This window comes from Strix aluco, chromosome 14 (genome assembly GCF_031877795.1).
Source record: "Strix aluco isolate bStrAlu1 chromosome 14, bStrAlu1.hap1, whole genome shotgun sequence".
NCBI classification, from domain to species: Eukaryota; Metazoa; Chordata; class Aves; order Strigiformes; family Strigidae; genus Strix; species Strix aluco.
The window spans coordinates 11994933-12009755 of record NC_133944.1 but is presented as its reverse complement, the minus strand read 5'-3'; the positions used below and the strand labels follow the sequence as shown (position 1 = coordinate 12009755).

The window sequence follows — 14823 nt, the reverse complement described above, 5'->3', positions numbered from 1 at the left end:
GAGAAACTGAAATAAACTGCAAAGCACAGAACCAAAATCAAAGTGTATTTTAGACATCCAGGGAATGGTTTACTTACTACCGCCACAGCGTTGGAGGACAAGAGCTCTTGGGGTGACATGGCAGTGAAATATGCAATGTTGGTGAACGTATACACAAATGTCACCAATGGGATGGATATGAATATGGCACGAGGTAGGTTCCTAATAAAAGAATTAGGAGGGTAGATAAGAAATTACAGTCATGCACAGCAAGACCACAACAACCGTGTACGGCCTGGCGGAGGTCACCCAGCTGGGTGGGTTCATTGGCTGTTTCTCTGGAGGGAAGCCACGTCAGCTCTTTGACCCACTGCAGGTCGGAGAAGGCTAACAGTGCTATGAAATGCCATGTCTGCAGGGGAGATCCCCAGGGCAAAAGTATCATGTGCTCCCTTTGGGCTGTTGTTTGGGACTGAGGCAGTGTGTTGCTGAAAAATGAAATAGTCATTTCTCAAAAGCCTGGTGGTGGAATAAAATGCTTGTTTTGCTTTACTTTCATCTGCTCTGAAGGAACGGGATACTGTTGTCCAGGTGACTGCCTTGGCCCATCCCATACCATAAACCTGGTCTGGTCGTCTGGTCATACAACACTGTGGCAACTTAGAGTAGTACAGATGTACTTGACCCCTGATCCTTAGAGGTGGACACCTGAACCATTCTGTATACAACACAATAATGCATTTTTCTTTGTGTGTCAGATTTGGAAAAAGTTTTTAAAAAACGTATTTAACCTTTGCGATTTTGAACAGATTTAGTAAAAATGGGAAGTGTTTTTCATTATCCAAGTATTTTTTTATAGTTTAGTTTCCCCTCAGAGGCTGTAAAAATAATAGGGAAAAAGGCCATTCACTCCTTTTTCTCTTTATTTCTCAACTAAGGCCATATTTGCCTTATTTAAGTCATAACTTTTCATTATTCAGCTTTGAAATTGTGGCAGTCCATTAAAATGTTGATGTTTTATTGAGGGAACATATTACCACACTTTATTCCTGCCAAGATCACTGGACATGCACTTTGCTACTCACTAGTGTGAATGTGTGTGCAGAGCCGCTTGTAAGGCTGCAGCTTTAATTCATTCCCATCTAGGCTGTGTAATAGCTTAAATTTCTCCTTGTTTAATTGCTATGTGCATTGGATGCCCAGAAATAACTATTGCTCCGAGAGCTGCTCTTGGCATTTGTCATTCCACTTCATCAACTCAGAAATGTTGAAACATTTGAGCTTTGCTTTACTAAACTAAAATTCACTTTCCCTCCAGCTTTCCCAGCCTGCTTGTGATAAATAATTTCCAAGCCCCTTCCCATAGCCAGGACCAGCAGCAACCTGATGTCAGTTGCCCCAGCAGGCAGGTGCTCGCAGCCACAGTGGGGCAGGGAGCGCTGCCTTCACCGCACAACGGCTTTCTAAACTTCTCTTTCAGGTGTCTGTGGAAGATCCCCTTTGGGTGGAAAGGCAAAGTGACTTCCAGCATAATTCAACATTTTTCTAATAGAAGTGATTCTCCCTATAGATAATTGTGTGGTATTTCATCAATGGTTAATTTTCTGCTATAGAAGCACTGTATGATTGAATAGTGCCATAAAGATACTGCTTTATCTATAGGCTGGTTTGCCAGCCTTGTTAATGCCTTGTGCAATATATTTTTAATTTCAGCGTTTCTTTAACTTGCCTGCTATCCATTCTAAACAAAAAACCTCTCTCTCCTTTAGAAAGACCAGTCCCATAGACATGGAAGGACATCGCTGCAGCTTATTAAACGGATAATATTACCAGACGGCTCCAATGTTTCAGCACTTCAGGAAAATGTGGATGACGTGGAAATGGATACTTGCCTGCGGGGATCAACCAGTTCTTCTGTTACATAGTTCAAGAAGTTCCAGCCACTGAACGCAAATGACCCTTGAAGAAAAGCTAATGCTAAATGCCCCACGGATGGAGTCATCCAAAAATTGAATGCTTTGCTTGGTGTCAGCTCTTCGTAGTTTCCTGCACAGAGAGCGCAAGCAAGAGGTTAAGCCACCTCTACCTACCAGAGACACCAGAAAATAGGTAAACTTTTGCTTTTTATTCCTTATTCCTTATTGGATTTGGGACTTCAAGCTCTTCATGTCACCATGGGCTGGCATTGCACTTGCAGTGCTTTCTGTGGGGCGACGTCCTGGGGAGGCAGCTCAGGCTGTAGGCACCGGCAGCCCTCACTGCCATCTGTGCCGCAGCACTGGTGTCACCGCTGCCACTCAGGGGACCTTTTGCCAACCTGCACTGTCTGAGAGATGGCCCTTGTCGGGGTAAATTCCTACCTGTGCTTTATGCAGTTTTCTTTTACAAGAGTTTGGTGGTGTTTAGTACAAATACTGAAAAATAAATTGTCTATGGGAATGGAAGATTTGTCAAGATTGTGGGACTATTACCACTGAGAAAAAAAGTTTTCTGCTCTCTGTAAATTTCATATTTCATCTTCCTTTATATGACTCATCATATACAGGATAAAAACATTGTGAGTCTTTTGTGTTTTCTGTTTTCCATTAAGTTGGTGAATCAGTGAGACTTATTTTTAATCTTATAAGTGACTTTTTGTGGGAAACTGGACTAGTGCCCAGGGCAAGCCATTGCTTATTCATTTTACACCCAGAGCACTTCAAATTTAAGGAACATACAACAGATTAAAAAATTGCAGTAACTATTTCAAAACATCCTCAGCTGCTCTCCTTTATTCTATCAAAACCGACAAGGCGGGCCTGAAAGGGACTTGTTTAAGGGGAGATAGCTGATTTCTCTGTTATGCCTTCCTTTCCACAGCTGTGTGAATATACAGCCCCACAGCTCGGCTAAACCCAGCACTACTTCGGGCTGGTTTGTAAGGAGGAAACAGTGCAGTAAGTGGGAAAAATCAAATCTATCAACAGTACCATACCCGAGTTAGAGCTGTCTCACAGAGTACCTTTAAAGATCTGTATGAAGCCCACAATAATGATAAGGGCCAGGGCTAAGAGTTTTCCTGCTGTAAATATATCCTGAATGCGTGTTGCCCATCGAACGCTGGAGCTGTTCACCCAGGTCAGGAGGACTGGAGAGCGAAAGACTGAATTCAGTGAAATGAAATTATGTTTATTTAAGAACACACAGTCAAAGCATTGGAAAACACAGACTGACGTACATTTCTGTGGGGAGCTCTAGTGTGGCTGGGAGCGAGGGTGAGGAGGAGCGTTGACTCCCGGCTGCAGGGACATCCCTGGCAGCCAGCAGCCTTCCCCCCTCAGGCACTGCTGGTCAGGGCTCCCCTTAACTCTAGTAACTGTGCCTGAGTAGTGCTCAATGTGCAGGGATCGCTGCCTCCTCACAGAAATGGTGAATGTCTTCAGGCCCTGTAGCTCTGGTTTGCTTTTGCCGGCTCTGTAAGTAATTAATGCAGAGCTGTTGGCATGCTGCGCTTCCTACACGCTTGCATTTGTGAATGTAAAAGAAGACTAGGAGGGGCTCAAATGGTGGTGGGTAACCTGTGTCAGTGGGTAACCCGTGCTGGTGAGTAATCTGTGCTGGTGGATCACCTGTGCCAGGTGCCCATGGCTCTGCAAGGAGCACAGCACTGCCCCATCCCACAAACTCACTTGCTGCCACTCTCCCCGGGACTCGCAGGGATTTGGGCATCAATGTGCCCTGCTCCCGCCCACTGTGCTTGCTGTGGGCAAGTGGGAAGGGACTGAATATCCTGCACCTGTCACAGGGCCTGTCCTGGGACCTCTCTGCTTGCCTTTTGGGTTGTGGCCATGACCCTAGCCTGGCTGGAGCGACCCCTTGAGTGGTCCCATGTAAAACCGAGGCAAGCTTTGTGTGTGCGCGAGAAGCAAATACTCACGTAAACACACCATGGAGAGGATCCTGGAGGCATTATAGGGGGGGATACAGTTAGGGAAGACGGGCTGCAGGACATAGTTTGAGAATGTCAGCGCAATGACAGCCAGACTGGTCGGGTACATGATAAGCACCGCACTCCACAGCAGCAGAAACCTGAAAAGACAAGAAAAAGCACAAGAAAGCAGCGCTGGGAATGTGCTGGAGGAGGTAACGCATGCACACTGTGCAGTGCTTCAGGATGGCTCCCGAGGCATCAGGACTGAGCACCTTCATGCCGGTCACACCTAATAGTTACCTACTTGTGCCTCTCCTCATACCTTTTCCGACGTTCCTGGTGCAATCTGGATTTTAAATTAAACATTTTTAAGCAAAGCACAGTTTAGGGACATACAGAAGAGTGAGGATTATGCCCAGTGGGCATGCTTTGATTTAGCTCTGTATGTCAAAGTGAAAGCATCTCTGCAGCAGACAGCAGTCCCTACACTGAAGGGTTTCAGCAGAGCTCCCAGCTGTGGGCCAGCTGCACACTTGGGGCTGCTACCTGCTCCCTGCTGGTTATTGGGGGGTTTCTTGTCACCATTTGGGTTGGCTCCATGACCTGGGCAAGGGCAGTTTAGTGCTGCAGTAGCCTGCAATCACTCAGCTGGGGTTCACCCGGGCTGGTTGTCTGCCTCAGCTGCAGCTGAAGTACCCTTGCAAATATGAAGTGTGAGATATTTTGGTTTCTCACTCTGGGAAAAGGAAAAAAAAAACTTATCTTATAGAAGCAGCAGTGGATCTGGTTAGTATTTTAAAATATTTGAAGTATTATTATTTCTGTAGTAAGACGTAGTCATTGCATGCAAGTGAAATCCTTCTTGCCATGTATATACACACACAGATATATACACATTAATTCATTCATATACATGCACAAATGTAATATGCAGGGATGCCCAGCACAAAGGAGGATTGGAAATGATGTTTTCAAATAAGACACTATAATTTCTAGATTAAATGGGTTGCTCTTTTAAAGGCTGCTCCCTCCCAGCATGCTGCCTGCTGCCAGCCCTTCAATCTGGCACAGCTGGGGGAGTCCCTCCTGCTGCCATTTACCCGGAGGGAGGGAAGGAAGGAGTGTGTGCTGTTTGCTCCTTGGGCTGAGGTGGTGAGTGTCTTTCAGTCACATCCTTTACCTTGCCTTGTTGTTTCTGAGAAGTATGGGGCGATCTGATGCTTCCTTTTTCTTATTAACTACCAGAGAGTTTATTTGGTAAACTGGTATGATGTAAGAGCTGGTTACTGTCCCAAATAGCACTATTGTTTTTAAAACTCAGGTGTTTTTTCCTTTCTCGGTTTTGTTGTGTGAGTTTTTTAAATTTTTTTTTTTTTTAATTTCTAATGTCTTTCATCATGGTTCAGAGCAGTTTTGTCCAGTAACTGCTTTGTGCTATTTGGTGCTGTGGGTGGTGTACCCAGTTTGGGGTAGCTCTGCAGACCCTGCTTGCTGGGTGGGTTAACACAGCTGGTCCCTACTGAAGAATAAAAAGACTGCAGTAATAATTTGCTGATAGGTTTAGGATGCTGGCAGTGCTGAGCAAGGTCAAGTTCAGCCCTCCTTGCCCCTGCATGAGCCCCAGCTCTGTGTGCCTGACAGCACTGTCTGGGCTCAGGTAGAACCACACCCGTGGGGCCATGGGGTTTGGTGGGCAGAGACCACCAGCTCTTCCCTATCAATCACGTTTATATTAGCCCACAGAATTTATGTAGGCCAAGAACTGTTTGCAGCTACAACCATTCAGTAGGGAGAATGACTCTGAAAACAGTATTTCAAACAAAATTGGCCCTTGATTCTATGTTGTAATACAGAGTGCGTTACAGTTGATAGTGGGTAGAATACGGTTTAATGGGAATGTGAATAATTCAATAGATTTTTGACAGTCAATTTGTTTCATGCTGAATTGAAATACACACAGGACTGATAACAGAAATGAAAGTAAATGCAGAATTTTAGCAGAGGGTGGCAAAGTTGTACTGTCAAAAGGGAAGCTCAAACGAATGATGGCATTAAAATAAGAAGGAAGCTTGCCTAAGATGTAGGCCCACTTTTATCTTGTTCTTCCCAGCAAGTTTTAACCAAAGCCTGGTTCTGAGAAAGATATCCACACTCGTCACTCAGATCATGTTAATATCCTGAACATCCAGCTGTTGGGGCTGGGGCGGCACTGCTGAGCACTTGCTTTGCTCTGACAGTGCTGTCAGAGGCTGCCAGGGGCAGGTTCAGGAGGCCCAGCCAGCTGGGGATGGCTGTTCTCCAGTTAAATTTCTTGTGGGGGGGTGGTGTTTGCTTTGGCTGGCAGGCAGGAGTTAAGCCCAATATGATTACCCAACACTCTGAATCTTCTAGGAAGTTTTTGCTTTTAAAGCACCGCCTTTTTATCATCTGTTGTGTAGGAAGACTTAAGAGTACAATTTTCTTAGCAAAGAACAACTGTTCCAGATCAGCTGTAATTACTTTAAGTGACACAGGGCTGAAATTTCCTGCAGACATAACTGAGTTTCAGATGTCCTTGCTAGCACACTGCACACAATTTGACAAATTGAGGTGCAAGCCAAAGGGCTGGAGGTGCACTTTCTGCCCTGGGCAGTCATGTGGAGGAAACATAACCAGCGCTGGGAGCCCAAAGTCCAGCTGGAAGCAGGAAGATGTCATTGTGGTACACCTGGAGATACTTTGCCAGCCTCTCCAAATGAAAAGTGGGGGAATTACTGCCCTGAGGGATGAGTTGTGGCACTGGGGGTGTCAGGAGCTGATATCTGATATCTATCTGATAGATTTTCACGGTTACTCATTAATTTACAGCACTACAAGAACTTCTCTCTTTGCTGACTAAGAAGTGATCAGACCTTTAGAAACAGGCTCAAGACAGCTGAATGTAGAGAAAAAGGAAGATATAGCTTGTCTTGTGATTTTTTTTTTCTTTTTTTTCCCCCCCCCCGAGCATTGGCGTTTGCATGTGCTGATGGTGAAAGGGCTGGTAAAATAACCTCCCTGCCTGTATTCTGAGCAAACCATGGTTGTGTGTAACGAGTGTCCATAGCTACTAGCTGGATGGCCTCTGATGTGTTTTTGTTGTTGAATCTGATCCAAAGTCCATTGAAGTTAACAGCTATCTTCCCATCAATGTGCATTAGGTAATGTCTCTAATTAGATTCCTCTCCCCTCTCCCCCCCCTCCATTTTAGAAACATGGAATAAGTGACAACTTGTGGTGGGACATGTTGCTTTTGGGAAGGTGTGTGGCATTCGTGTGAAAGTGCCAGTCATCCCTGGATCAAAACTGATATTTTTTGCAGATATCTTTGCATACTAGTTTCCTCACCTGTGGAAAGAAATGAACAGCATGGTTTGATCTGGGTCTCTAATAGTCTAGTGGACTTGGTGAAATTGGTTCTCAAACATTTATTTGGGATGTGCCTGTACTCCAAGAGGATCTCATGTTAGATATAAAATATCATGGAGTCAAAGCAGCCTGTGAAACTAGAAAATTAGAGTGTACCCTACTTGTGTGTCATTAACAAAAGAAAACAGCAGTAGATGCTGTAGTACAGATCACCTTATCTGTAAGCTGAACCTGGTTTAAGAAAGTTGGAGCTAGTTTGAATATTATTAATATTATCCTACATTGCTGGAAGAATTATTGCCTTTGGAAACTTTAGATTTTTGCAGCAACAACAAAGAAGCATAGAAGTATATTTGAAGCATGTTTTACTTGCAGTTTGGAGTGACACTTATCAAAGCTTTGGTGAAGAGCTCTCTGCTGATTTCAGTACTATTGATTTTTAGTAAGGATGTATGTCCGGTCATCAGCTGCTGGTAAAGCACCTGTGTTAGTTGCAACATTATTGCTAAGTACTCAGAAGAAGCTGTATTTATCAGAAACACACTAGTGGGTTTTTCACGAAGCTGAATTTATTCATTGTCTTCTGCAAGAATACATATTAAGCCTATTATTTACTATTTTTGGTAATGTTCTTTTTATGACTTGTACAGACATGCAAGCCCATATAGGATGAGCTGTGCTCAGGTGGCTCCAGCAGCACGGGATGCAACACATTCCCTGCAGTTAGTGCGCTCATACACAAATGTTATTTAAAACTAAGATCATTTCTAGATGAAGATGAAAGTGGGAAGTCTGCTCTGTGGTACCAAACCAGAGCCCAGCGCAACAGAAGCCCTCCCTCGCCTCTTGTTTCTCCCCTGGCTGGAGCTGCCAGGAAGTGTCCCTTCTGCAGGGTCATCTCCAGCTGAGTTTTACCATCACCGCTGCTTTCAGCAGCATCTCATGCACTGTCCTTTAGCTGTACTCAGACTTGGAGCAGGGCTGCTGGTCTGCAGCCAGAGATTCTGCCCACTCAGGAGATGGCCCTGTCTTGCCTCTCTCTCTCTTATTCCATTCACCTTCTTACATCACACCTAGCAGTGTTACAATTTTTTTTTTTTAATTGATGCAACCAACTATCAATACTGCCAGGCACAGCAGCTGGGGCATGTAGTACTCCAGTGGCTGTTAACGATCAAATAGTACTTCTTTGTTCCTTATACCTGTGCAGGAAAACATAATAAACAGGGAAGATTTGGGGGGGCAGAGACAAGACAACAGAAGTGAAGAAGAAGAAATGTTTTGGTCTGGGTGGGTATGGCACGTGCTCCTATAATAAACATCTTCATGTGAATAGACGAAACCATCCAGATTTACCACTGGGAAAATCCTTTGGCAGATGCAGTAAAGCTCTGTGTGCTGAATATGATGTTCCTTGCTGCAGAATGATTAAATCAGAAGAGAAAATTGAACTTTTGGAGAAGCAGTGTTTTTTCCCTCAGGGGAGGCTCCCGAAGGGCTCCTTTCAGCTCAGAGCACTATGTGCAAGTGCCAGGGTGAATGGGCACTCCCAAAGTGGAAAACTGAAGGTGCTTGTGAGTATCCCCAAAGCTGGAGGCTTTAGGTGGTGGCTCAGCAAAGTGCAGCAGGGTGCAATTCCAGCTCAGCTTTACTGGAAAATATGACTGAACCCCCACCCCTTTTTACACCAAAACCTACCTGGAGGCTTCTTGCCTAAGGCAACCCTTTGTCACACTTACGAAACTGTTTATTTTTTTGGGAGAAAAGGTAAAGTCTCTTTGCAAAGCAAGAACGGAAGCACTGCTTCCCTTCATGCGACAAGGTTGTGCTTTTTGATACTGCTTGTGCATCACAAGCCTGGACACTGAGCGAGCTGCTGCCACAGCAGAGAGCTCCCTGCTTTGGGAACTGAGAGCATTGCTCTGTCCCCAGGTAAATGCTGGGTAGTGACCAATCAACGGGTGCGTGGTGCTTTCTGGTACCATGCAAATTCTCTGAACATGGCACATAGTGAGCTGAGGAACAAGTAAAGCCAGGTTTAGTTGTACCTGATTTCTAATTACTTTCTTTCTCTCACCTACAAAGCATAGTTATTTCAGTTTTGTGAAACTCTGGTGGTTTCTGGCTTCCCTCACAGTGATATTCCAGGGATAGCACTTGTGACCACTTGTGCAGTTTTACGCTCTTTCATTTTCACGGTCCTTGCTTGCAGACCCCATTCCTGGGAACAGGTGATGGAGGAAGCTGCTGACTGCCTGCTCTAGTGTCCCAGGGGAGCAGGGGCTTTGCCATGCAGCTCCTGCCCCCCATGAGAGAACAGACCTCAGTGAAGATGAGTTGAGATTTTGGTTAACCAAGCCGACGTTGTGTTACCTCAATCTGTGCTGCGGTGTCAGTGTAGCTTTCTATGCAAAGTGGGACAGTGTTCAGAGGAGCAATTCCTCTGACTGAAGAAACATGGACTTTCATGAGAATGGCTTAAGTCTGACAAGCATCAGAAAACTACCTTGTCACCTAGCATGTTTTCAGATGCTGGCTGTGCCCAGTGCCTGGGCAGTACTCAGCTGAGGCAGGCATGAGCAGGGGGACAGCCCATGGGACGGGGTGACAGCCTGCCCTCTTTACACCTCTGCTGATTTACTCTAGCTCAGCAGCCAGCTCAACTGTTACGAGATTGTTTTCCATCTCAAATGAGAAAGAATATGTTTTTCTTTTTTTCCTTCTTCTTTCTCTAGTTTGCAGTTATGGTGCTTATTTTTCCAAATAAAACACCAACACGTGGCTTGGCCTCTTTACTCACAAATGAGCAAGTTGCCCAGAAAGTTTCAGTGCTTCTTTAGTGAGCTGTGAGTACAGGCTGATGGTTTACTTTTTCTTGTTGAATACACAAAAAAAATATACAGTCAAATATAAATGATGACCTCTTCTCACTTGTCCCTTCCTCCCTTAGCCACGCTACTCTGTTAGTGGTATTTTCAAAGAGAAATAATTCCCTGAGTTTCCCCTCTCTTTGTATTTACAATACTTGTTATTTTGTACCATTGCAGTAAGTTAAGCAGCGCTGCAAGCAGCTTTGGTTTATGGCCAGTAGCTCCAGCCTGGCTTCCCTGGTGCATGAAGCTCCTCAATACGAGGTACTGATCGCTCATGGCTGGCACACAGGAATGTCAGTTGGACACAGCATCGTTCTTTCCTGTCACAGACTTATATTGAGTGAGAGAGGGAAGGGAAAGCGACCGTCGCCTTCCCTTGGAAGGCAGCACTGGGAGCTCTGTGTAGCGGTGATTTGGTATTTCTAATGAGAACAGAAAGAATGATTTTGCAAAAGCATTTTATTGACAAAAGTTCCCTGTCAGATGTCTTTTCCACACAAAATACTTAATATAAACATGTTTTCAAATTACTTTATAGATATAGGGTACTTACCCAGCTAACCCACCAAAAATCTCTGTGACGTAGGAATAATCCCCTCCCGATTTGGGGATAGTGACTCCCAGTTCAGCGTAACATAGTGAGCCAAGGGCAGCCACCCCGCCGCCAAGCACCCAAATAATGAGAGCGAGTCCCACCGAGCCGGTGTGCTCCAAAACTCCTTTTGGCGAAATAAAGATCCCAGAACCAATGATATTACCTGGAAAGGACAAAAGGTTTTCAGTGAGGTAAAAGAAAGCGAGAAATGCATTTTTCTTATTTAAAAAAAAGACAAACAAACCCACAGCCCCCATCCAACCAAACAAGATACCCCATGCCCCTTCCAGATTTTGTATGATTGTATTTCATCCAATTACGCTCTGGGGAAAGCATTGCCATTTATCAGCAATCAAGGATGGTAAGCATGTGCTCAGCTCTGCTGAGGCCTGGTAAGACTTGCGTGAGCATCTGTGTCTGCAAATAGCGGTTTTGTGGCACAAACTCACACAGTTTGCACAACTGTCTGCTGTTACCTGCCATGCCCAAGTATTTTATCGAAAAGAGTTGGAAGTGTTTGTAATGAAGATTTTCGTTTCCTCCTGAGATGAATCTGAACAAATTAAGGCTCATCTTCAGGGCAGCTGATAGGTCAAAAAAAATTATGTAGTATTATCTATAATGTAGGGGCCAAGAGGTGCTCTTGTCACCAGGACAGATTTAAGATTGTGCTTGAAAAAGTAATCTGAAAGTCTGAAATACTAGAAATCTATTAACATTTTATATTTGCAATAACTGTGCTGCTTAGTCATCACCCATAGATTTTTAAAGGGATATTGTGAGGTAACGGAAATATTGGACAATGTGAATTTTGTCCTATTAATTTTGTTTGATTAGTGTGTGAGCTGAGGCAGTGCTGGGTGTAGAAAGGGAATGCTGGGTATCACAGATGCTCTTTGTTCATGTGGGACCAGGGTATGGTTGTCCTCCCAGGCCAACGGGAACCAATCTGCAAGGTGTGCTTTGCAGCTGCTCAGGGTCTCAAAGGAGAGGTTTTTTGTCAGGCTTGGGATTTTTTGAGCATTATCTAAATAGCACTTTTCCCAAAAGGATGAGAAGACCCTCCTGTTGTAGGACTCTGCTGAGGGCTTTCTTCTTCTATGAGTTGGTATTAAAATCTTCACTTACAAAGTTGACTTTATAAACATTTCTTATCAGTGCAGTTACAAAAATAAAATATTGGTTACTGGTCATTAATGAGGTATTGTCATTTAAACCAGCTTCTCCACAGCATTTGAACCTGTGTGTCATCAGATCTAAGCTTTCTTCCCCCTCTCTGCTTTATAAATGCTTTTTAGCTTGCCATGTATAGTAAGCTCCCTAAATGCATCCAGTTATGCCAAATTTTGCTGCATTTGGCTTCAATTCTGTCCTCGCATTTCTTAAAACAGCTTCTGGAAGTGTGGCTCATCCTGCCGGTCTGTCCTGGTTGTGCTCATGTGTAGCTGTGTGTTTGCAGTATGTGTGTTGAAGCAGATACTCTATCTGTGGTTTGAAATGAAATTAAATTACAAAATAGACCACTCCAGCAACTGATAAGCAGGTGGTCACTTCCCAGCAAGAGTGGAAGGGCCAGAGGCTGTGGGGACAGCCCTGAGGGTGCCAAATCCCTGCCGGATTTCCCAGATGGTTTGGGGATTCTTGGAGCAATGGGCTGCTTGTGGCATGAGGGTCTTGCCACGGGTGAAGCCATTCCCTGAGTATTAAAGTGTTGGTATAGCACTGCAATGGCAAACCAGAGACTCTGGCTAAATACAATAATATGTAATGCAATAAAGACACATTTTTTGGGATGGGGTGGTGGGACGTGTGCTGGGCCTTTCCTGTTTGCTGGCATGTCAGCTTGTGAAACGGCACTGCTGGATATGAGGGCTGTCAGTTGTAAAACCTGGCTTTTCAATATTACAACTGAGCCACATTGCAAAGTGCAGAGTCTGTGGTGTGGCAGCTTCAAGTAAGATTATCCAAGCACAGCAGTAAGGAAATATTGGTACAGATTAAAAAAACTGATGCAGGCCCCCCCCCCCGTTGTAAAATCGGTTTTAAAAGGCATGACATTGAAAAAACATTTTTTTCAACTTTTCATTTTAATTTCAAAGCTTTGTGGCTGGCCATGCTCCCCTGTGTAGGAGTCCTTCCACAGGCACAGGCAGGCTGGAGTGATTTTCTTTTTAGATGAAAGTTGAGAGCCACAACTACCATTTTAGGAAATACACTGAATAGCACCAAAATTTTGATAATGCCTTTAAAGCAATGTTAGTAAATCTTGTATTGTCCCTGAAAGCCTCATAAAAAGAAAAAAGATTTGCTAGTGTATTGTTAAAGGGCTCAGTGAGTGACTTCTGTAGCTATCTGGTCTGGCTCTGCAACCAGTGCTTAAGCAGCTCTTCAGTGCTCTCCCACATAGGACACTTTCTGGAGCATGAGCCACAGGATGCCTCTGTACCAGTGACACAGGGGACCCTCCTGCTATGTCTTGACACTATCCTCCGCAGATGGGTGCAGTGCTGTGTGAAGGCTGGGGCTGTCTCAATGGGTCCCACTTAAAAAGTGGCAAAATGCTATGAGGGGCGGGTTTGTATTCAGGAAGGAGTTGTATGTGCAAGGAAACCGATTACAGGTCGACTTGGAGGCTATTTTAAATGCTCCTTTTGGCATGGGGGACAGCCACGCAAATTCCCTCCCTCCAAAGAGAAGCCCTGGGTGCAGGGATGCCCCTTCACCGCATGGCTCACATATGGAGAAACGGGAGGGTGTAAGACGGGTGGGAGCAGGGAGATTTATGAGGGAAAGGGAACAGCCAGCCCTGTCCACCCATGCTCTTCTCTCCTTCCCTTCTGGAGCCTGTGGCCAGGTTGGACTCAGCGGCTCCCAGTCCAGAGACTGTAAAATAGAATGTAAGGGATGTGGGTTTACTCTGGAGAGGAGCTGAACAAGAGAAGATAAGTCTGCAAATATACAGACAATATGTGTAAGGAATACATTTTTTGTGTTCATGGGCTACTTTTTTTAATGTTTGTGATGCACAGATAAGGTTAAGCCAGAAATAAATGGCTTAAATGGTGATGGAGGAGGTCAAGGGTACAGCTCAGGAAAATCTTGATAGTGTTGAGATCTTTAGCCATGGAGGAAGTCCCTGGGAAAGACCAAGATGTCTCCCACCTGTGACTGCCGAGTGCAGCTGGGACGGACAGCCACCAGAACCAAAGGCACTTTCTATGCATTAAAAAAAAAATAATCAGATGAGGCATGTAGATGTTATCAAAACTGGATCACACTAGAATAACAGTAAAATAGCTATCCCTTAGCTGAACTAGCACAGGGAGCCCTAAGCCCTGCTACAGCATTAATCACAGCAGCTTGCGCTGAAGGAATGGGTTTTGATGTGGACGAGTCGCACAGTATTATTCATAGCACTAATAGATTTGTTCTGGGTCTTCCCTACTGGGAAGCTACACGGCTGGAGTGGAGTGGTGAAATCTTTCAAGAAGATAGATGAGGAGTTAATGTATGGCTAAAGCATACATAATATCTGATAAAATTTATGGGGCTTTTTGGTCATAGCTTCTCCTGCTCACTCAAGCATTGCAACATATTTAAAACAAACAAGCTTTTCTGGAAGACTGCTTGTGCCCTGCTCAGGAACTGTAACAAATCTTGAATTTAAGCTGAAAAAGAAATACCTGCCTTAGGAGTTTAAAAATGGTCTTTATAAAGTCTCTGGCACTCCTGTGTGCTGCAGTTCTAACAGTTATGCATATGGAGGAAGGCCTTAAGTTATAAAGGACCTTAAAAATGATCTGCTACCTGCCAGAATAGATACCTGTGTGTCTCTATTTTTCACAGATCAATGTACCTGAAAATACTGCAATTTTCAGAGGAGATGGTATTTTGGGGAGCATGCTGAACTTCAGACATACTGCTTTTCACAATAGATCTGTAGGTTTTAATTGCCTCTTTGGGATGGGACAGTATTCCTTTCTAGCAACCCCAGTACTGAACAAACAGGAATTGCCCAAAGACAGAATAACCAGTAGAAGAGTCCCCTGGCTCCTCTCACACCATCTCCTCCTGCTCAG

General features: G+C 44.5%; 1 protein-coding gene across 1 annotated transcript in view; it reads right to left on the bottom strand.

The window, feature by feature from the left end:
• Positions 1 to 14823, bottom strand: part of SLC7A10 (solute carrier family 7 member 10) — a 44766-nt gene that overhangs the window by 6563 nt on the left and 23380 nt on the right. The window contains 5 exon segments of the mRNA XM_074839922.1: positions 78 to 201; positions 1872 to 2025; positions 2981 to 3106; positions 3896 to 4047; positions 10703 to 10907. Of these exon segments, the coding sequence (XP_074696023.1) occupies positions 78 to 201; positions 1872 to 2025; positions 2981 to 3106; positions 3896 to 4047; positions 10703 to 10907 (761 nt within the window).